The 23912-nt window shown below is 31.8% G+C and overlaps 1 protein-coding gene across 2 annotated transcripts in view; it reads left to right on the forward strand.

Moving 5' to 3' along the window:
* The first annotated feature begins 719 nt into the window (after window positions 1-719).
* Window positions 720-23912, forward strand: part of LOC127737821 (uncharacterized) — a 96666-nt gene continuing 73473 nt past the window's right edge. For both annotated transcript variants that reach the window (XM_052248755.1, XM_052248754.1), the window contains exons 1-5: window positions 720-1057; window positions 10991-11158; window positions 14391-14552; window positions 15527-15639; window positions 20669-20850. In XM_052248755.1, the coding sequence (XP_052104715.1) occupies window positions 918-1057; window positions 10991-11158; window positions 14391-14552; window positions 15527-15639; window positions 20669-20850 (765 nt within the window). In that variant the 5' untranslated portion in view covers window positions 720-917. The remainder of the gene's footprint in view (window positions 1058-10990; window positions 11159-14390; window positions 14553-15526; window positions 15640-20668; window positions 20851-23912) is intronic.

Genomic DNA, 23912 nt, shown 5'->3' on the forward strand with positions numbered 1-23912 from the left:
TGTTTTTGCCAAAGTTATTAAATGATATTTCGAAATTCTGTCGAGTAGTTCCACTGATCAGATTGTAAAGTAAAAAGATTAGAATTAACCTTGCGTTGTGCCAGTATTTCAGGCGTTTTGAAAACAATTAAGCATCTTTAACCCGTGAAGTCGAATGGACAAATAGTATGTGTGTATGCCATACTTATTTGCGCTGGTGTTTTTCTCTATTGACCATATTAACTGACTTGAAGAGTTTAATGATAAAAACACATTCAATATGTAGGATAACAAAATTAAGATTCACAATATTTATATCATTTCTAATACAGCTATTTTTTTCGTTTAATTTAAAACATTTTCTGTAATCACAATGTGTTGACATTGATTAGCTATAAACAGCAATAACAGTCATATTTAAGACCGACTTTAACAACTGTTTCGTGGATATAAACCAGTATACAGTATGCTGTAGTTGAGAAATGTTGTGTAGAACAAAAACCGCACTTGTACAATGATTGAATGAATTTTAATCTCAAAATAATAAAGATGATCGAATGATTGAGTCCTTTATTCACTATTATTAAGAAAACAAAGAGAAATATAAATACTGGACAGTATCATTGAAGTTGTCATTATCTCGTTATATATATCATGAATTTTTAAAAAGTTCATCATCCGATATTGTAGTGATTATGTTAATCTTCTCCATTTTATTTGGAATTGATTAATTACGGAATTGATTAATTACGTTTGTTGAAATAGACCAATTGTCGTCTGATCATTTGAATCTTCTTGATTGGACTTCGCTAAACAATGCTAAATAGCTACAAGTATTGCTAATATCATACAGCTTTTATTGGGATAGTCTAAGATACGGAGATTTAAATAAATAGTTGAAATTTCCTTATCGCTTTGTCAAACGCTATTAGTTTTCAATGAAAATGAAGGAAAACGGAAGTATCAAAAGAAGTGAAAAAAGAGTAAAGAAATTCAAGGCACTGAAAGATTTTGGGGATCAAACCAGTTTCCATGGATTTCGTTATGTAGCAGAACATTCGTCATTCTCTATTAGAAGGTAGGTTTATTTTCCATGTTCTGTTTTCACTTTGTCCCCATGTGCTCAGGGCAAACTAAATTACTTGTTTATTTATTTGTTACCGTTCTGAATATGCATGAAATATTTGATACTAGACATAAGAAAACAACCCCAGTTCTGAGATAAGATAAAAATCTCTATTATTAATTCGACAGTCATGTATAAAGAAAGACCGGTAAAATAAAATTACTGAACAATGTCTTTCTTACCACAAAAATAACATGCATACTAATGACTCGGAATTTTGCCTTGAATATATTATGTTTATAGATATAAGAAGATGTGTTATGAGTGCCAATGAGACAACTTTCCATCCAAGTCACAATTTGTAAAAGTAAACCATTATAGGTCAAAGTACGGCCTTCAACACAGATCCTTGGCTCACACCGAACAGCAAGCTATAAAGGGCACTAAAAATGACTAGGTATAACCACAATAGTCATTATTGATATAAAACTTATTTAAGGTTTGCTATGCAATAACATTTTGATCACCCGCATACACATTGTCTCTGTACAAAACACTTGTGTTTAATTGTAAATTTTCTTAACATTCCTTCTAACATTTAATTAAAAACGTTCTAGCTAATATACATGTAGTTAGTTACCTTTTCGTAAAACTTTATACAGCATTTCACGAAAAAAACTTTTTACAATTTACACTAAAAATCTGGAAGCATTTAAAGCGTCATAAAAAAGTTAAAGAAAAATAATATTTATAAAACAATTGAGAAAAAATTCGCGATCCCGAGATAGTGGTAACATGTTTTGTGTTCAGTAGTAAGTTGTTACCTTAATTAACATTTTCCTTTTTTAGTTTTTTTACAAATAATTTTCCTTATCACATGAAGGTTGACGCATATCACATTAAAAAATAGTTCTATTTTTACACTTTGTGAGTTAGTTCTTTAAACTGGATACTACTGTTTGTTATCTGAAGAAAAAATAAACGTGACGTTAGATCTTCCAGGGTAATAAGATGAGACTTTAGCTGAAATGCAATTTATTGTTTTTCTATCTAGAACAAATAAGTCTAGAATCGGTATTACAATTTTGTACATTACACTGCCATGTGATTTACTTCGAAATGTATAACAAATATTAATTCCCACTGTTTCTCCAGATATTATCCTTGTTTATAGCCTTTGATCTTTTATAGTCTGTTAATTGTTTTCCCAGCGTTTGTAAATTACGTGCGATTTTGAACTTGACATATTCTATGTTTGTAAATCTTTAGAGGTATCTTGTTTAGTTGCTGCCTCACTTGCCTATCCCCACAATTCTTTTATTCAAATAAGAGACTCAAACGATTTCTATGTTGACATGCATAAAGATGTACTCTGCTAATTTAATAGGTTATAATTTCCATATGATAGGGACGGGAAAACTCCTAGGGTAATGGGCTAAATGCATCGTAATTGATGAAAACACAACGAAAAGGATAGTTGATGAGTATTAAAAAACCTCCAAATTGAATAAAGATATATCCCGTGATTGTCCAAGGTATATAAACACTTAACATTTTGTTAAAACAATACCCCTAAGTGGACCCTGTAGCACAAACAACATATTTGTGTTACTACTAGACATGTAGCCTAAACTATTACCATACAACCAATATATATAGATATGACTTCAACTTATGAAACGGCCATTGTAATGATTTTTCTTTTATTGATATCAATAATTAATACCGGCATTGGTCAATTTAGTCAAGTTTCAGGCATTTTCATTGTGGTAAATTCAGTATACTACTTTTAAGATACTTCATACGCAATCATTTAAATTCAATCTGGTCAGCATATTGTATTATCTGTGCGTTATAATTAATACGGGCAACTGGACACATTCTGAATGTCTCCAAGAGGATTTCCGAATACCACTGAAGTAAGAGCAAGGAAAAGATCTGGAATATAAAATGGAATGCTAACGTTAACGGCTCAGACATTTAGGATCTTCTTTAAAAAAAATGGCTATTTGAATTTGAATTTCATTACCAGTTTCATATTTGTAAAGGTGTTCGGTAAATAGATTTAGTTCCCTGTAAATTCAAAGAATAAATACGATAAACGATTACTCACATTTAAATTACATAACATTACAGGGAAATTATATAACATCAATTTGCTTTAACGTTAATGACATATTCATATTGATATTGAATCTATACTCTAATTTACCAAAATATAAGATATCATAGTTTTAAAGATACAGATATTGATTACATTTCAATTAGACCAATTTAGTGAAGTGCATATACATGTAATATAACTTTGATTAAATAATGACATAATAGAAAAGAAAGCATATGGGGTATCCATCCATGACACAAAATCGGTATATGCATGTGCTGTAGCAAAAACACAAAAAAGCAAAGGAACATCGGTTTTATTGCTGTTCTTCATCTCAAAGTCACAGTGAGGCCTTCAACACTGAACACCAAACTCTCACCTCACTGCAAGTTAAAAACGTCACGCCACACCTGTGAATTGAAGAACAAAGCCATGGAGTAATATCAATAAAATGCACATTTTTCATTGATAACCATTACGACAAAAGAGATGGTTTCAGCTTCCCGATTGTGAATTGTCCATTTCTGTGTAGCAACATTTCAGCAACACCTGCATATGGAATATGTGTCTCCCGATTGATAAGATATTACAGAGGTAGCATTTCCTATCATGATTTCCTTGATAGAGGGTTGCTGCTTACAAAGAAGCTATTAAACCAAGAGTTCCAAGTGGTGAAGTTGAAATCATCCCTTCGTAAATGTTACGGACGCCATCATGAGTTGGTTGACCGTTATGTAATATCTGTTTCACACATGACGACGGATATGTTCCAATTCCCGTCCTCTTTTCTTCGAATGTTACATACTGAATAAGACTTATTACCGGATTTGTACTTACATGAGCAACACGACAGGTGCAACATGTGGAGCAGGATCTGTTAACCCTTCTGGAGCACTTGAAATCACTCCCAGCTTTTGGGTGGGTTTGTGTTGCTAAGTCTTTATTTTGCTTTGTGTACTGTTATTTGTCTGTTTGTCTGTTTCTTTTTTAGCCATGGCGTTTGTCAGTTTATTTTCAACTTATGAGTTTGAATGACCCTTTGGTATCCTTCGACTCTCTTTTAAATGAGAACAACACTGTAAAAACCTCTTGCACCCGACTCTCACCTCTGGACCTACCTGCATCAGGAACGTCCAAAGCCAAAAAACGAACGACCAAATGGAACACAATAGCACAAAGACAAATAAAGGAAAAACTGTCAAGTAAATAAAAAGACACAATAGGACAATTTAAGGCCAATAAAAACAGAGAACACCAGGTTCAAAAATAATAATCGGTGAAAGGACAAAAAAGATTCATAAAACATTATACAGAAAACTAAGGAACTCATCCAAAAGCCGGGGCTGAACTCAGGTGCTCAGGAAGGGCTGATAGTTCGTGCTCCACCTGTTACGACTGTCGTGTTGCTCAAGTACGCAAAACTCCTGTAAATAGTCGCTTTAAGTAATATAAAAAACGATGGAAAGAGGACGTGATTTTGATTAGGAAAGAGTGAATATATCCGTGTTCATATTCGACACAGATATTCTATAATATTTCTCAACGTTTAAGAATATCAATTTGTAATGTGCTTATTATGAGGATCTGGTTGGGGGGGGGGGGGGGGTTCAAGAAAGAGTGAATATATCCGTGTTCATATGTGACACAGATATTCTATAATATTTCTCAACGTTTAAGAATATCAATTTGTAATGTGCTTATTATGAGGATCTGGAGGGGGGGGATGGGGGGGGGGGGGGGGGGGGTCCTTCATTTCTGTTTTCTGTATTCTGTATATTTTAGCACCTCATTATTCTCTATTCTTTATTTTTTCGGTTCATTTTTCTCTATGATATATAATTTTTGCCTATTATTGTCTATTCTGAAACCCCCTCCGCACCCTCTATTATACACATGCCCATTTCCTAAAATATCTCTTTCTTCAAAAACAATTGGAATAATTAGTGATTGACTGACATTTTCTGGCTTGGTAAAGGGACTTTGCAGATGCATGCAACAGTTTCAAACGCGTCGTCCGAAGCCCCAAACCTTCCATTTTTATATAAGGCAAAAGTCCAAATTGATATATCTGGGAGTTACAGTCCTCAATCTTGATAAACGTTACTATACTCATTAAAATATATCGCGCAAAGGCAAACAAATGTATTCAAGAAGAATTTTCGTTCGCGCGTAGAGCATTGTGTGCTTCGACACGTTTATTTAAGCCACACAACAATTTTAGTAGGACTGTTATATAATTATCTTCAGACAGTCTAATATACATGTACTCCCACTCTAGTATTGTACTTATCATAATTTAATCAAATGTTCGGTGTATTTAACAATCCTGCCCAGACGAAAAAAGTAGGAAAAGTTAATTAATACTATAATAGTTTATTATTATTTATACTTTTGAAACATGCATTCTTATTTAATATTTCCTAGTATAATAATTACAATACGCTTATATTTCGTAGCTTTCATATATTAAACACTTCTTTTTTGGTTTTTAATGTATTTTGCGTGTCAATTCGAACTGGGAAGTAGATGTCAAAATTAAAATTTTATTGAATTAAAGTTCTATGACTAGACCTGAGTTTTCGTACGGTTGTATAAGATATATATTAGCGATTCTAAAATTTTATGTTTTCAACATTTCAACTGCAAACTATAATAACCAATATAACTCAGTGGATTGTATGTAACTTTTTGGAATGGGTTCTTCGCATTATTGGAGTTAATAAATAAGAGAAGGGGTTTCTCTTCAACGTTAAGAAGAAACTTGCCTTCTTTAAGTAAGAGCAGGCAGGCTTCAGTATTAGATTAACGATTTTGAAATATGTTACACTTAGATTTGTTTTTCACTCAAGTATGCTGTATGTACTATCCTTTCGTTAAATTTTGTATTTTCTTTAGTAAAAAGGTATAACAAAACTGCCGAACTCCAAGGTAAATTCTGAAAAGGGTAAGTCCATAAATACTGACAAAATTAAACGTTATCAATCAACGGAACGAGTGGAAGAAAACAACTGTCATATTTCCGACATTAAACAGACATTTTCCGCAAAAAATGGTGGGTTAAACAGTTGTTTATATGTCCGTTTTATTGACAAAATATTGCAAGAAACCCAAACAACCCAAACAGACATAATAAGTAAATGTGACAATAATTGGGATCCAGCAGTCTAATTGTGTAAACACACAATTGCAACTGACTAAAACATTCAAACAAACATACAAATAAATCTAAAAAAAACGTCAATTCAACCAACCTGCTAAATTAGGGGGTAAAAACTTGTGTTGATAGGTATAAGAAACAATATGTTCTTGCTAAAACAATTCCAAAAATAATCAGGCAATCCTTATTTAAGTCAATATTAGAAGTAAAAAGCCCGGACATTTGCGCTGTTTTATTTTGTAAACTATTACCATACAACCAATATATATAGATATGACTTCAACTTATGAAACGGCCATTGTAATGATTTTTCTTTTATTGATATCAATAATTAATACCGGCATTGGTCAATTTAGTCAAGTTTCAGGCATTTTCATTGTGGTAAATTCAGTATACTACTTTTAAGATACTTCATACGCAATCATTTAAATTCAATCTGGTCAGCATATTGTATTATCTGTGCGTTATAATTAATACGGGCAACTGGACACATTCTGAATGTCTCCAAGAGGATTTCCGAATACCACTGAAGTAAGAGCAAGGAAAAGATCTGGAATATAAAATGGAATGCTAACGTTAACGGCTCAGACATTTAGGATCTTCTTTAAAAAAAATGGCTATTTGAATTTGAATTTCATTACCAGTTTCATATTTGTAAAGGTGTTCGGTAAATAGATTTAGTTCCCTGTAAATTCAAAGAATAAATACGATAAACGATTACTCACATTTAAATTACATAACATTACAGGGAAATTATATAACATCAATTTGCTTTAACGTTAATGACATATTCATATTGATATTGAATCTATACTCTAATTTACCAAAATATAAGATATCATAGTTTTAAAGATACAGATATTGATTACATTTCAATTAGACCAATTTAGTGAAGTGCATATACATGTAATATAACTTTGATTAAATAATGACATAATAGAAAAGAAAGCATATGGGGTATCCATCCATGACACAAAATCGGTATATGCATGTGCTGTAGCAAAAACACAAAAAAGCAAAGGAACATCGGTTTTATTGCTGTTCTTCATCTCAAAGTCACAGTGAGGCCTTCAACACTGAACACCAAACTCTCACCTCACTGCAAGTTAATAACCAATATAACTCAGTGGATTGTATGTAACTTTTTGGAATGGGTTCTTCGCATTATTGGAGTTAATAAATAAGAGAAGGGGTTTCTCTTCAACGTTAAGAAGAAACTTGCCTTCTTTAAGTAAGAGCAGACAGGCTTCAGTATTAGATTAACGATTTTGAAATATGTTACACTTAGATTTGTTTTTCACTCAAGTATGCTGTATGTACTATCCTTTCGTTAAATTTTGTATTTTCTTTAGTAAAAAGGTATAACAAAACTGCCGAACTCCAAGGTAAATTCTGAAAAGGGTAAGTCCATAAATACTGACAAAATTAAACGTTATCAATCAACGGAACGAGTGGAAGAAAACAACTGTCATATTTCCGACATTAAACAGACATTTTCCGCAAAAAATGGTGGGTTAAACAGTTGTTTATATGTCCGTTTTATTGACAAAATATTGCAAGAAACCCAAACAACCCAAACAGACATAATAAGTAAATGTGACAATAATTGGGATCCAGCAGTCTAATTGTGTAAACACACAATTGCAACTGACTAAAACATTCAAACAAACATACAAATAAATCTAAAAAAAACGTCAATTCAACCAACCTGCTAAATTAGGGGGTAAAAACTTGTGTTGATAGGTATAAGAAACAATATGTTCTTGCTAAAACAATTCCAAAAATAATCAGGCAATCCTTATTTAAGTCAATATTAGAAGTAAAAAGCCCGGACATTTGCGCTGTTTTATTTTGTAAAAAGAATAAGAAACCAGTCAACTTCGACATTTCAATTTAAGTCAATATCCGGATTTGAAATATTTGTTGATTTTTATTTGCTTAAAATTTTATGAAAAAATGTAGTAAAACGATACCATTGCTGTTTGATATATAGCTTTCAGCGAACAAACGCAAAGCTATGATATCGATCACTACATTGTCATATCAAGCCTATTTGCAGGGTTATCATTTAATTTCTATTTGAAGTTTATAGGGATATCAATTTTCAAATTCATGTTCACCGATTTGACTAAAATTCTCATATTTGATTTAAAACATACTTATCAAAACGTAAATCAACATTACAAAAAGTTCAAAAAAAAAGTTTCTTGATCGAATCAGTCAACGAAATGGTTCTTCGTAGTGGATTCCTTGTTTCTCTTTTCAGTCTTAACAATCTTTTTTTTAAATAACGAACATGCTTAGCACATGCCTTACCAATATTCAGCTTCAGTATAAGGGTCAAATTAAAAGTCGCATGAATACGGATTCAGAGGATGTTGAAATATTTACTTGCAAGCCAATAACACACAGCTATAATTTTTAGCTACATAGTAACTGTTAACTAACTGACAAAAAAATAATATGAATTTTTTCTTCAACTATGTATAAAAGCGGAATACTGAAATAATATTTCACTATTAGCATCAGTTTAATTCAGTTGTGCCAAATTCATGTCGGGGCTTTTTATAGCCGACTTTTTGTATGTGGTTTTCTCATTATTCTAGGCTGTACGGTTGCATTTAATTGCATACATCCACTTCATTTGAACTCGTGTAGATAGTACTCCTTATTGTTTATAAGAAAACATCGCTGATGTATTATTGGCTTGCAGGTCAATGATTCAACTTTATTTGAATCCGCAATTATGCGACCTTTGATTTAACATCTGATGTGCTAAGAAAGTCCAATGGTAAAAATGAATGTCAGACAGAAAAGTGAAACCAGGCGGGAAGTTAGCACCATGAAGACCGATATCAGAAGATATGAATTCGCAATAAAATCATTCTTAAACAGGTCATGAGTAAATCATTTACATTTGATTTATATGTATTTATCTATGAAATGAGATCAAACAGAACTATGACAATTGTCTTTATATTTTATGGTTATAAGTCTGTTTATATCTATAATAAGAAAAGGGTCACGTGACCATCGACAGTATTCGTTGGTTATACGTCGATATTTTGGTAGATGGCGCCCAGTAAGGAATGTATACAAAATGTTGATACTTTAAAGCGATTCTAGACATTGTGTATTTTTTTTTAGAACTTTTCTAGTCCTGCCATTCGAGTGGGCATACATTTGGCAGGTAATGTCCATTCCACATCTTGACAGCAGTTGCAAGGCACTCTGTTTAATCAATGCAATTTTATATGAGGATGGCACAGCCACAAACAACCCTATAGTAAATAGCCTTTGATATACATTTTCATAAAACTATGACAATGATTTTACCACCGTACAAACATTACTGCACGCCAAACTTTGAATAATAGAATACTAGTAGCTGATTGAATAATGGTGACGGTTTGTCGGGCCCTCATACATTTGAGCTCTATCAACGAACTTTCGTTAAACGTTGAATTCATTAGAATCTTTGACACGCAAGCAATTGTAAAATGAAACCACGAATACTGATTTGTTTTTCCATCAACATTTGATAAAAATAAAATTTGCCCTGTCTAATGTGTTTGGTATCGTTAAAGTTTATAAGGGGCTCATCGAGGATTTTTGAAATGATTTTGTAGGTAATGCAATGAAGTTTAAAGGTAAAGTTATACTTTCGTTTATTCTCTTTTTCAATCAAAGTTGTGTTTTACAGGTTTTCTCGTATCATAATTCTGAAACATTAATCCATTATTTTGTGATATACGGTTTTTTGCAGAATTCATAAGACAGACTGTTCCTTTGCTTTGGGTTCAAGTACATGTAGGGAATAAATGTTGTAGATACATAAGCCATGATCCTCTTTTGCTAGTACAAAAATGTAGTGCATGTACTGATTTTGTGTCGTGGATGGATACCCCATATCCTTTGTTTTTTTCCTAGTTATTCAAAATTTAGAAATGAGTTGAAATATGTCCGACACTGTCTCTATCTTTTAGTTAGATCTCAATATATCTTAAAACAACACATAATTTTGTTCATATATATGCAAAAGAATCTGGTCATTTCAGCAATGACTGAAGAGTACTGTTTGCCTCAAACATAAAATCAACTGTTCTGTATATACATATAATATTGGACAATTTGATTTATTAAATTGCACGCTTACGATGATGATTCCTATATTAACAAAAGAAAATTAAAAGCACTTAGAGATACATTGATACTATTTTGAGATAGTTTAAATCCTTCAATATACTATCATAAATGGATTATTAAAGACAAAATCTTGTGTTCCTGTTCGTTTGTTTTCCTCTTATATTTGATGTGTTTTCCTCGGTTTTGGTTTGTAACCCGGATTCGTTTTATCTTAATCGATTTATGACTTTTGAACACCGGTATACTACTGTTGCCTTTATTTATTTGATCTTTTTTCATGACCTTTTTATTTTCAATCACATGCGTGTTATACAGAATCTAAGATTCCAATTCCCTCAGACAAGGTTTACTTATAGAAATTTGGCTATTCTTTGTAGGTCATTTTTGTCATAAAGCTCCTAACGTGGCAATGCGTTTTTACATGCATGTCTTTCAAATGTTAAGGTTTGACCGTACTGGGTGAAAGAAAAACCAGAAAAACGCGTATATACTGACATCGTTTCAGTGCTTATGAAAACGTTTTTTTTCTTTCTTTCAGATTGCTTTGGTTCTTACTGATCTTAGCATGTTTTGGAGGTTTAGTGTTCCAAATTGTAGACAGAGTAACATATTACTATGGATGGCCTGTAACAGTTAATGTTGGTGTAAATTATAACAAAACACTCCAATTTCCTGCCGTCACGATCTGCAATCAAAATGCTTTCAAGTAAGTTGTGAGAAAAGGGAATTCGAAATGTGAATGCCATAGATTTATTTCTCTGTATTATCAGTTAAATATTATAAAAAAACAAAAAAATCAAACAAAATTGTGCATACACTCCTGATGTGTTTAATGTAAATATGTTTTACAATTTTTAAATAATCTAGCTCCACGTGAAGATATTTATTAAGTAGAAAATGGTATCTTTTGGGTCACCAAATTAACAGAATCGAGAATAAAGATATAATTACTGTACAATTAAAAAAATGCTCAAACTTGCTGAACCCTTAGTTTTATGAAATTAACCTGACCCATGTTTTACCATAATTGCAATAAAATATTCACGAGAACACAAGGCAATGGATCATCGAATACAGCTGAAGTGGCTTTGATGTGAAGTACTACAATTTTTTAAAAGCGATATTGTACTTCCACAAAAATCCATATATTTGAGAACATTAAGTAAATGTTATGATATCTATCTAAGGGTGGGTAAAGTTTTTTAGTAAAGGAAATGTTTCTTTCATTGAAATCTGAGACGAACCTTGAATCACTAGCATACCGATAGACCATACGAAGGGATAACAATGACATCTAAGGTAATATTACAAGGGCAAAACATTTCCTGATAATAGAAGATTTAACTAAACAAATTTTTGTACTACCTGAAGTAAAAATTGTTGAAACAAAAAGTTACAAATTCATGCAAGTCGTCAAATGCAAATTTTCGTTTTTAGTTAAGATGAAATATCAGAATGTCTCGATTTTCGAATGCTGTGAATGTCTGTGATAAATTTTAGGCCTAACTTTTCCTATTTAGGGTCCGAAACCTCGTTCTCTGTCCTTGAACGTGACGCATCACAGACCATTCCCTCAGTCTTAACAAAACGGTCAACAACTTGCCTAAGTAAATTGGAATTTTAGAAATTGCATTTCAATAATTCCAACTTGCAATAAAAATCATATTGCTACCGAAACGTTAGCTTCGGGCGGATTGTACAATCGAGAATTCATGGACAATTTTACCAACAAGTCAATAAAACAATTTTAATAATACGAATCATTCATGTCTATGTTTTTGCAGTAGGTTATAATTACCAAACTCTTCAACAAAAAACGACATCAAATTACTTCAGCCTATTCACCAATCAGTTGATAGAAAAAGAGAGTTAAATACGATAATAAAAATCGGCAGAATAAATATTGTTCGATTATATAAAATATAAAATTGATGTAAAATATAACTGTAGTACATGCATATCGATATCCAAATACAAAGAGTCAACGTAAATACTAACATCAGATTAAAATAATCTCCAAATTGAGTCAAAACTAGTGCGTTGCCATGATAAACTTCTGTTTAGAAACACTAGGCATCCCATTAAATTGATATGTAGTAAAGATCAACGAGTAATGATAACGATCACAAAATGTGCGAAGTGATACTTTTAGTAAGTCTGTATCACTGTTGAACTTTCCATTTCTATGTAGCAACATTCCAGCAGCACCTGCATATGGAGTATATATCTTTTAGTTGATACGGTACTCCAGAGCTTGTATTTATTATTATGATTACCTTGATAGAGGGTTGCTGCTAACAAAGAAGCTATTAAACTAGGAGTTCCAAGTGGTGAAGTTGAAATAATCCCTTCGAACATTTTACAGGAGTCATCACAAGTTAGTTGATTATTATGGAAGATCTGTTTCACAGATGACGATGAATATGTTACAATTGTCGTAACCACAATCCCGTTCTCAGTCCTCGAATTTGACCTACCAAGTTAGACCGGATATGCACTAACATGAGCAAACACAACGGGTTTCAACACGTGGAGTAGGAACTATTCACCCTTCTAGAGCACTGAGATCAACCTCGGTTTTGGTTGGGTTCGTGTTGCCCAGTCTTTAGTTTTCAATGTTGTGTTTTGTATACTTTTGTTTGTCTTTTTATCGTGATTCGGTATTTTCCATGGCATTGGAAGTTTGTTATCGACTTATGAGTTGGAATGTCCCTTTGGTATAATTTGCCTCTCTTGAAAGAACGTATATGTAGACGTGTTTTCAGTTTAGAATAAGTAGTTAATTTTTAACATGTAAAAAAAGTCGGAACGTTTTGAAAAGATACCAAAGGAATATGCACACTCATACTAAGAAGACACATTAACAATTCTATGGCAATAAGGACGAAAAAGGACGAGAAGATCAACAGCAGTCTTCAAAACACAATATAGAAAACTAAGGATTCAGCAACATGAACCCCACCAAATAATGCGCAACATACTTTAAATCACATTGAGGCAATAATTACAATCAATACTACCACCAAATAATGCGCAACATACTTTAAATCACATTGAGGCAATATTTACAATCAATACTACCACCAAATAATGCACAACATACTTTAAATCACATTGAGGCAATATTTACAATCAATACTACCACCAAATAATGCGCAACATACTTTAAATCACATTGAGGCAATATTTATAATCAATACTACCAGGATAAACCAGTAAAATGTAAAAAAAAATCTCATTTGGATATCAAGTATGAAACATTATAAAATCATTAGAATTATGTGTTTAAAAGATTTCACATTGGCATTTTGCAATTCGTCCTTTCAAATATTATAAAGGGTTATTTAGAGTCATGTTCAAAAGATTGTATACACTTGATTTTGCTTTTCCACTCAGTAATGAAAATTGTTTATTTGTGATACTTATTTGTAACTTTGAGACACGATTGATTGATTGATTATATTGTTGTTTCTAGCTTATGTTGAAGATTTGTTGAACCGCTTTAAAATCAACTAAATCAAAGCTTTGTACTAAAAAGAAGAGATTTATAGACAAAAAGGGACTTTTCTATGTATTATAATGGCATTTATCTGTCTGTTCGCAGTTTAGTTTTAGTAAAACTATTGTTTGAAATCGTAAATTAAAAAACCTTTTTACCTTAAAATGTTTTACAAAATTATCTCTTAAATCACCCTGCCTTTACTGATGTTTAACTTTGTGGAAATAAATATCAACACTCATGGCGTTTTGCATCACTGTAGTGCATAGATGCAGACAGCTACTCTATATTGCTTGTACATTTTGTTAGTTTTTATTTTAGTTTTCCATCCTCTTTACATTTTATGTTAAAAGCGACTTTTTAAGCTGTATTAATTTAGGGACGGCTTTCTGACTTAAGTATTTACATTTGATAACATTAAATATTTTATTTTTGATAGAGCATCTTTAGCTTCAGAACATGGTTGGTATGAAATCATAGAAAGAATGTTTTCAACACAATCCTCCCTTGATGATTTGCTACAGAATAATATGTATGAAAATATCACGTTGGAAACGTTGTACCTTAATACTGCACATGAAAGGGACGACTTTATTTTCAGGTATGCAATAAACGCCGTCAAGCTGTTATAATAGTGTATATGAGTTATATCAACAAAATTGGTCCATAAACATAGCCTACATTAACAGGACTTTGTGTTTTATATGTAGTTTTGTCATTTTATTTAGGTTAGTGTTTTTAAAAACATTAAACCTGCAGTGCATTGTGAAAGCTATAGTAACTAAAATACTGGAGTTGGAATAATCTGCTTTAGTTGAGCCAATGAATAGAATGATATCGTATATACTGCCTTGATATTCAGACACAAAACAGAGATCCAAAGACGATTGAGTATAAATTTGTAACAATCTAACTAAAATTTCCGCTGAATACTCGTGGATCAAATGTGTTTCGATTAGAATTCTAATAATCAAAGTCTAGATGATCGCGCCTTCTATCATCTTTGAGCATTCTGAGCTCATGCCTTTGATGAAATATACTGCCTTGTAGGATGGTGTAATTCTGATTTAAAGTGTACATGTATGTATGTTTAATTTGAAGTATGTCCAGCCTGTAGTCATATGGTAAATGAAATTTTTTCACATAACAGAAAAGAGTTACCGGCAATGCCCTTCATAAAGGTAGTTCAATGTAAAATTATAAACCTTGATTTTTATATATATTTCAAACATTGGGATATTTCTAAGGTTGAAGCAAGAAACTATGAAATAAATAAGCATTCAACCATCAACTTATTTGTAGAAAATTATATTGTTCACAATGTGTTTCAAATGAAAACTGCAATCCTATAATTACTGTGGGAAAAAGTGCAGTGAGTTGAAATTTCTATAACACCATTGTTGTTTCCCCTGATACAAATAGTTATTCAGTGTGTATCATTACAATTAACATACAATTTATAGTAAAATTAATGCACTTGACATGTAACTTCACAGATAAAAATAACATGAAGCTGCTTAAGTTAATACACCTACATAAGTTATAGTACATGTATTTCAGTGTTTTTATTTTTAGTTGTTCTTGGAAAGGCATACCATGTAAACCTGACGACTTCAACAAAATCTTGACAGACCATGGAGTTTGTTTTACATGGAATAATAAAGATGACCATTATGTATCTTCACCAGGTAAACTATCATTTGACTGATATATGTATTTTCCAACAGTTTCAATCACCCTTGAAAGCAGTGTAATGCAATCTGGATGTCGCGTGTTCTTTTTAAAAAAATTGTTTTATTTCAGTGTTGTACGAATCAAACGATTGGATAAACTGGTGTAGCTTTATTAAGGCATACTTATGTTCTTTTTGGTTCATTTATATGTTTCGGAGTTTAGTGTGATGTCCATTTTCTCTGAACTAGTATACATTTTTGTTTAGGGGCCATCTAAAGCCCGCCTCCGGGTGCGAGATATTCTCGCTGTGTTGAAAACCCATTGGTGGTCATGAGCAGTTTTCTGCTCTTCGGTCAATTTGTAGTTTCTATGACACATTCCCCATTTCCATTCTCAATTTTGTTCAAGGCTTTAGTTCGTAGCCGTATCTCATAAAACTCGGAAAAAAACCAACAAAAAAACCAATGACTAATTATATTATTACTCTATGTCGATACTTTAGACAATAAGTCAAAATTATCGTGACGTCAATAGTTCTGATTGTAATGTGACCGGTTGTTCATTTTCTGTGAAATATGAACTCATTAGATTATTCTCACGACTGGTCACTTTTAACGTCTTGTAATCAAATGTTCTGTCTCGTTTGAAGAACTGGACAAGCGTAAAATATTTCCCATTACAGAGTGTAAATGTATTCATGTGCATTACTCCACCAAGCCAAACCAGAGTATTTGTATAGTTAATAAGTCATGATATCATTTCAAATATACAGAAAATGAAACAATTTCTTCAGTTTTAACGTATTGGAATAGACGCAATAGGTGTGAAATAATTTCCATGACTATGAACATTATGATATATCGTTATGATAATCGGATCTGAAAAACATTGTTACCGGAAACTTAGCGTATTAATTATTTAAGATGGGATTCAGATTAATTATTTGTTTCCTTTCATCGTTGCAAGTCTACATTAACATTTCTAATTAATAAGATAGTTCTTCATAACTACAACACAGAGGTTATAATTGACTATCATATAACAAATCACTATAAACACATTCAAAAGGTATGATTTACTTTTACACATGGCCTTTATATATTTTCTTTACCATGCATCGCATATAAAATAACGTTTGTCTGAAAAAAAACCCAACAATTTATAGATTTCATGATTCCAAAGCGTCTTTCTGAACATTTGAATGAACTTTCTATTCATCGATTTGTTTATTTTGATTACTGCTAACATGGTCTAAGTCTGAAATATGACAGTTCGTTTCCATTCGCTTCGTTGGTTGATCAAGTAAATTTGTGATTTTGTTCTTCCCGTTTTTGAATTTACCTTGTAATTCGGTATTTTTGTTAAAACTAATCTTTTTAATTGATAAATCATTTTCCTGTTAACAAACTGGAGATGTGCGCAATTTGAAACAATTTTCATTATCATTATTATTGTTGGTGTCTTCGACGATAGGAACAAAAGCGTATGTTCGTGTAAATAAACAAAAGGATCATATATCTTGCAGTCATTTAGAAATAAGGCGAATCCGTATCAACATTAAATGTTCTTAGGCATTTCTGATATGGATCATATCTCTTTTAGTCATTTAAAACTGGAACAAATCCATGTAATATAAAACATAAAAATATGGACTCATAGTCCTATGTATTTGTATAGCTAACAGTCGTAACAAGTGTGTCCTTTTTTTTAATGTTTTGGCGTCTTGCATCAATATAGAGTTTCTATTTGAGAGAAAATGTGCATCTAGTACAATTAATTTACAAGCGTTGTATTTGATATTTACTAACCTAACTTTTTATTTTTTTTTATAAAAAAAATCCATTTTCCCTGGAGAAGTTTGATTTTGGATATTATCCCCGACCAACGCGAAGCGACCGCATAGAAAATTCGGGCGTCCGTCCTTGCATCCAGGTTGATTCTTGTTAGATTTTTTTATGAAATTTTGTCAAAGACTTATACAGCAATGTCTCAGGCAGTATGAAAAATCATCACCGGCCAATTTTTAAAGGCGAGTCATGACCGTTTGAAAATCAATGGAAATTACATGACAAATATACCGGAAGCGCTTTAAACATATATGTTTTCTTGAGTTTTTTATGAAATTTAAATGTATGTCAGCAATTATTTCAGAAAATTTGGAAATTAGCATCAATAAACTAATTTACAAGGGTTATGTCACGTGAAAATTGCATTGTGAGCGCTCTCATGCCTACATTGCTTGTCAAAGTTTGATAAAATTTGTATCACAAATTTTTATAGCAGCAGTGTGTTTAGTTTAGTTATGGTTAAAAAAATGTTTAAAGGAATTATACTTCTCGGAAAAGTAAATTCAAATAGAAAACTACATTATATGTGCTCTCATGCTTACTGTTTATGTCAGAGAGCCACTGAAGACATTAATTTACGAAATGCATATCTTGGTAAATAAAATTTGGTACTGTTTGTGGGATTATTTCGAAGGTTTATCGTAGGATTTTTTCGGAAGAAAACTAATAAAGCGCCGAACAACTACTAGTATATTCGGCAGTTATGCCCTTGGATTTATAAGGGAAAATGGTAAACTACTTTGGAAGTATTCCCATCCTTACATTTCGTGTCGTATTTTTAAGAAGAAAAAGAAAGTTATTGGACACAGAAAACATGCGCTTTAGTGAGAGACGTTACAACGCGTTTTTTTTTATTTTGTATTTGTGCTTTATTCTTTATTCTTTGGATTGATATTCCAAATATTTGTTAAGAGTGTAACAGTAACGACTGTCAAAGAAGAATTCATGTGTGCAACAAAAGAGAGGCGAAAGATACCAAAGGGATATCATTTGTTATCTCTTTTGATATTAGTGTTCGATTTTATTAAAAATTCAAAATTTAGAAAACTATTGATAAGTTTTAGCAGATGTTTACAAACAGGATACAAGATTATAACAACTTTATAATATATTGAATTTGTATCATACATTCCCATTTAATATCATTTTTGTCATTGTTGTCGTTCCTTTTTTAATTTATTTTCCAAGCCTCTTTTGTTAAATAAACGACTTTTTGATTGTTCAATATATTTGTCCAACACATTTAATTAAATCCCGTAAATTCTTGTACCATCATATTGGAAACTTCTGGTGAATGTATCGTCTTTGATTGTCATATGAACAATACACATATGAGGTCCTTTAGGACTCAGCTTTAATAAACATTTGCTATAATGTCATGCCAGCAGGGATTTCAAATTGTTACATCTTAAAAACACCTGACGATCTACAAACACGTCTAAATCCTGATCACGTCATTTATTATAAAGAGGGTTAATGAGTAGATTTGTTCATAAAAAAATAACTAGTACCTGGGAATTAGCGTAGGCTAATTAAGTGACTTTTAAAAATGAAATGGCGAAAACAGGGAAATTAGTTGTCAAATGAAATTTAAATTCATGAACAAGAGGAATGCTTTCTTGTTTGATCTCCGATGCGCTAGGTTTATCAAATCAAAAGTTTTACGAGATTTTTTTTTTCTTATTTTAAGATTAGGTGTAATATCAAAAACAAAGAACAAATTAATATATTTTTTATATGAATAATGAGATTAGAGAAAAACGTCAACGGCATCAAAGCATCAAACAATACTTGGCAATCGTACAGTTACAGCAAGAGGATCTCGTGAATTAATAGACCTCATTACGTGAATTAAAAGACATGTTGTAAAATGATCCAAAGAAATTATAAGATATGAAACAAATTTGAATACAGACAACGAAGGATATACAAATTATCACTTAGTTTGTACCGTGGTTAATATCAAACAGTCTCAATCATTGACGCAATAAAAGTGTTTAACATTTTAAAGTCACACGACTTGACAATATAAAAATTGTATAAAGAAAAAGCTATGAAATACAAATCCATCGTAAAGACATGTTCAGAATAAGTAAATTAAAACGAAAGTCAATAACAAACAAAATAAAACAAAGACATTACATTAGAAAATATATGAAGTTATTGCACTAATATAATGACAAACAGCTATAGGTAGCTTAAAACTTAAATAACTAATATTTAATATATAAGTTTATTATTTCATTAGATGTTAAAAGTATATTCGGAAATGCACATGGAACACAGAAAAAATATGTTTTACTGTGATGTGAACTTTATTGGGGGTCCCTGCTTGAATACACATAACTAATGTTATTATTTTTTGGAAGCAGGGTAGGTTTTTGATTTGTGCAAATGACAAAATCCTTGTCAAATACCAATTAGTATACTGCTTTATTGTAATGACTCCTACCAAGGTGCGAATTCTAAGACAGCTTTGTTTAACGTCCAATCCAAATAAGAAAATTAAAATACATACAGTTTAACATTGAAATTTGTTGTTATTCTAAATCGTTTAAAACAATTTAAATTAAGGCATGTTTCTCCCGCATTCGTAACTGTGATTCCTTGCCTCGGTATGGCTATACTTTTTTTTTTATCCTTTTTGGTTATGTCAGCTTTTCAAAGTTTGTATTAGATTTTGGAATTTCAAAATATTGACCTCGAGTATCACTTAAAAAGCATTAATTGTCGAAATACGCATCTGGTGCATTTCAATTAATACCATATTTGTTGTTACTACTACTTGGTTGATACCAGTGCTGTGGACTATTTCCTCCGGAGTAATCACCAGCCCAGTAGCTCAGTAGATATGTACTGGCATGAAAATATGGATATTTATATTCTAAACTACTGTTATAAATCTTTTAAAATCGTTTTTAATTTAGGAATGTGTCTCCCTGATGCAAAGCTTTTATTCGTTGGTTGTCTTGGTATGGCTATACTTCTTTAGGTTCTTTCGGTTATGTCAGCTCAGCCTCTTCATAATTGTATAGGTTTTTGATTTTCGAAATATTTTGGCCTCATCGAATAATCATAAATTGTTGAAATGCTCATCTGGTTCAGTAAAGTCGGTACCGTTATTTGTTAAACATAATGTTATGATATTTTTAAAGTACCGTACCTTACAGCTTTAAGCCATTGAATTTTATTTTAGGTGTAGAAAATGGATTAAAATTGAGACTAAACGTAGAACAGTATGAATATATGCCAGGACCTCATGATGCTGCCGGTGTTAAAATTCTTATTCATGATAGATTGGAGATACCTAGAGTGTATGCCCTTGGTCAAGCCGTGTCCACAGGTTCCAATGTTTTTGCAGGTGTGCAATTGCTCAAGGTAAATATATATTTTAAAGTTGATAAAAATGCTACGACTACCTTGCTCTTCATTCCTAAAATATGCTTTCATCTACCTTTTTATTACTTGTGTATCTTTTTTTAATGTTAAAAAAACATTGTCATCAAATTTGTCTGTCAGTGTTATTGTATCATTACGTAACTATCTGCCTAAGAAACGACAGGAGTACACAATCTATAGAACGGACTGTTTATCAAGTAACTTTGTGTGAAATGATTGATTATTTGAATGTGCTTGCTAAACGTCCAGTGGCAATTATTTTTTGTATGTGAATGATGAAAGTGTAGGAAAAATAGTATTAAAGGCAAAACATTCAGAAGTTTTTATATCAACTTCGTCCTTGCCACAATCCCTTTCTCCTTCCATCGTTTTCGACGAGATCACGGCGGAGGCTTCTACTAGTGCATCAGGAACTGCTTAACCTTCCGGATCCTTGGTGTGAAGCGGAGTTTGTGTTGCTCAATTTTCAGTTTTTCTTTGTTTTTTTTTTATGTAATGATGTCTTGTAACTTATTTTCTATTGACTATGTTGCGTCATGAATTCTTCTATTGAGGGCAAATAAAGAAGTATTTTTGTTCAATTTGTGCAAATAGATCGAAATAAGCAAGTTTTATCTTCGTAAAAAAACGCACGAAGCATAAAACGAACTTAATTTTTGTTTACACTTGAATGTATTGTATGTTGACAGGTGTTTGATTTTATGCCTGTGCTGTTTGATTATCCATATTGCGGGATTAGTTCCTCTTTGTAGTTGATTTGATGTTATGTGAAAAGTAATAATACAACATCAATATGTTTTATCAGCTTCATCATGCATATCATTTAACATATTAGCAAAAGATACAGAAATTAGTGTATCAGGTATCTTAGCTAAGTTAACAATTTTTCTATTATGAGAAAATCGCATATGAAACACGCATGACAAATCAAGCTTGAGTATTGATGTTTTTTTTCCTATTCCAACATCTTATACTATTCTTTATACTCCTTTTCTGATATATACCTTATAATTCTATTCAGCATCGGGTGTGTTATCATGTATGTATATAGAGAACTTCTGCTTCATTTTATTTACAGCTATTTAGACTTTCAAATTCAGTTATTAATGTCAATGTTGATTTGTATGTGTTGTCAGCTTGGTTTGTGTTGAAAGAATTTGCATGGAAAGCTTTGTACATATACTTTAAATGAAATGTGCTTTCTCAAATTTGCCCAGTGATACAAATGAAATAAATATGCCAAAGCATGATCAAGTACCAATGTACTGTGTAGGGGTTGTTCAGAAATCCTTGGCCTCGTGCATTTTAAACTGATTGAAGAATAAACATGTCGCTTTCCTACTACCTCTCAATTTCACCTTAATGAAAAGATGTAAATATTTTCATCTTTTCCTTCAAACATTTCATTAATAGGGCCATATACAAACAAAAATGTCCACAATTTGAAAAATGATTCTAAATAGTATTTTAACTTTCTATTCGATTGATTGTTACACATGTACATGTAGACGATTGTTTTATAATCTACTTCTATCAGAAAATGATTATGAAAAGAATGAACAATTATAGTTTCGTGAGACAAAAAAAGAAAAGAGGCAGAAGATGATTATGAAAAGAATGAACAATTATAGTTTTGTAACACAAAAAAAGAAAAAGAAAAGAGGACCTCTGAAAAGTAATTTAAAAATTTTAATTCCTAAAATCGTTGGCATGAAATATTTTTGTAACAAATGAAAAATTCAACCTGACCTAAACTTAAAATGATATTTCAACGAAAATAACTTGAAATTTGATAAATATTTAATCTATGCTCTCTATATATACACTAGAGGCTCTCAAGAGCCTGTGTCGCTCACCTGATTCTACTTTGGTTTTGAAAATCATGTAAAAATAGATTAAAATCATAACAGATACCCTAATAATGATTGAGGCCAAATTAGGTTTAATATTGGCCCCTTAATTTAATCAAAAGCAGGAGACTTTTGTAAAGTTTACAGAAATTACCAATAAATTCATTGAAATTGTAGAAAATTACTTTATAAGGACAATAACTCCAACAAGATGTCAATCGACAATTTTGCTCATGTTAACTTATGTGTTGATCTTCTTTTCTTGATATTTTTGCAGTTTAAAGTATGTCTCAATCTACAAAGATTCATGTTATAAGGTTTTCATCAGCATCCCATAAGGAACATTTATGCCATGTTTGGTTTCATTCCATTTAGTGCTCCTCTAGAAAAAGCATTTGTATGTATTTTTCATAGGGTCTTATATTAAACTAAGTCCACTGCTGGCGGCCATTTTGGAGTATCGTTCGGCTACAAAGAAACAACACTTGGTCATCTCCTCATTAGAAACATTTTTGCCATGTTTGGTTTCATTCTATTCAGTGGTTCTCTAGTAGATAACATTTGTATGCATACCCATAGGGTCCTATTTTAAACTTACTCCCCCTGCTGGCAGCCATCTTGGATGACAAATTAGCTACAAAGTAACAACACATCAAAAGAAACATTCATACCATGTTTGGTTTCAATCCATTAAGCGGTTTTCTAGAAGAAGGCATTTGTATATATTTCCCATAGAGTCCTTTGTTAAACTAAGTACCCCGTTGGCAAAGTTGGTTGATGGATTTGCTACACAGTAACAAAACTTTGTCAGCACCTCATAAGAAACATTCATGCCATGTTTGATTTCATTCCATTCAGTGGTTCTTCAAAAGAAGACTTTTGTATGTATTTCACATAGGGTCCTTTGTTAAACTAAAATCATCTCTGACAGCCATCCTGGATGATTGATTGGCTACAAAGTAACAACACTTGGTCAGAACCTCATAATTAACATTCATGCCATGTTTGGTTTCATTCCATTCAGTGGTTCCCTTAAAGAAGACATTTGTATGTATTGTCCATAAGGTCCTTTGTTAAACTTAAATCCCCGCTGGCAGCCATCTTGAATGATTGATTGGCTACAAAGTAACAACACTTAGCCAACCCCTCATTAGGAACATTCATGCCATGTTTGATTTCATTCCATTCAGT

This window comes from Mytilus californianus, unplaced genomic scaffold (genome assembly GCF_021869535.1).
Source record: "Mytilus californianus isolate M0D057914Y unplaced genomic scaffold, xbMytCali1.0.p SCAF_4, whole genome shotgun sequence".
NCBI classification, from domain to species: domain Eukaryota; kingdom Metazoa; phylum Mollusca; class Bivalvia; order Mytilida; family Mytilidae; genus Mytilus; species Mytilus californianus.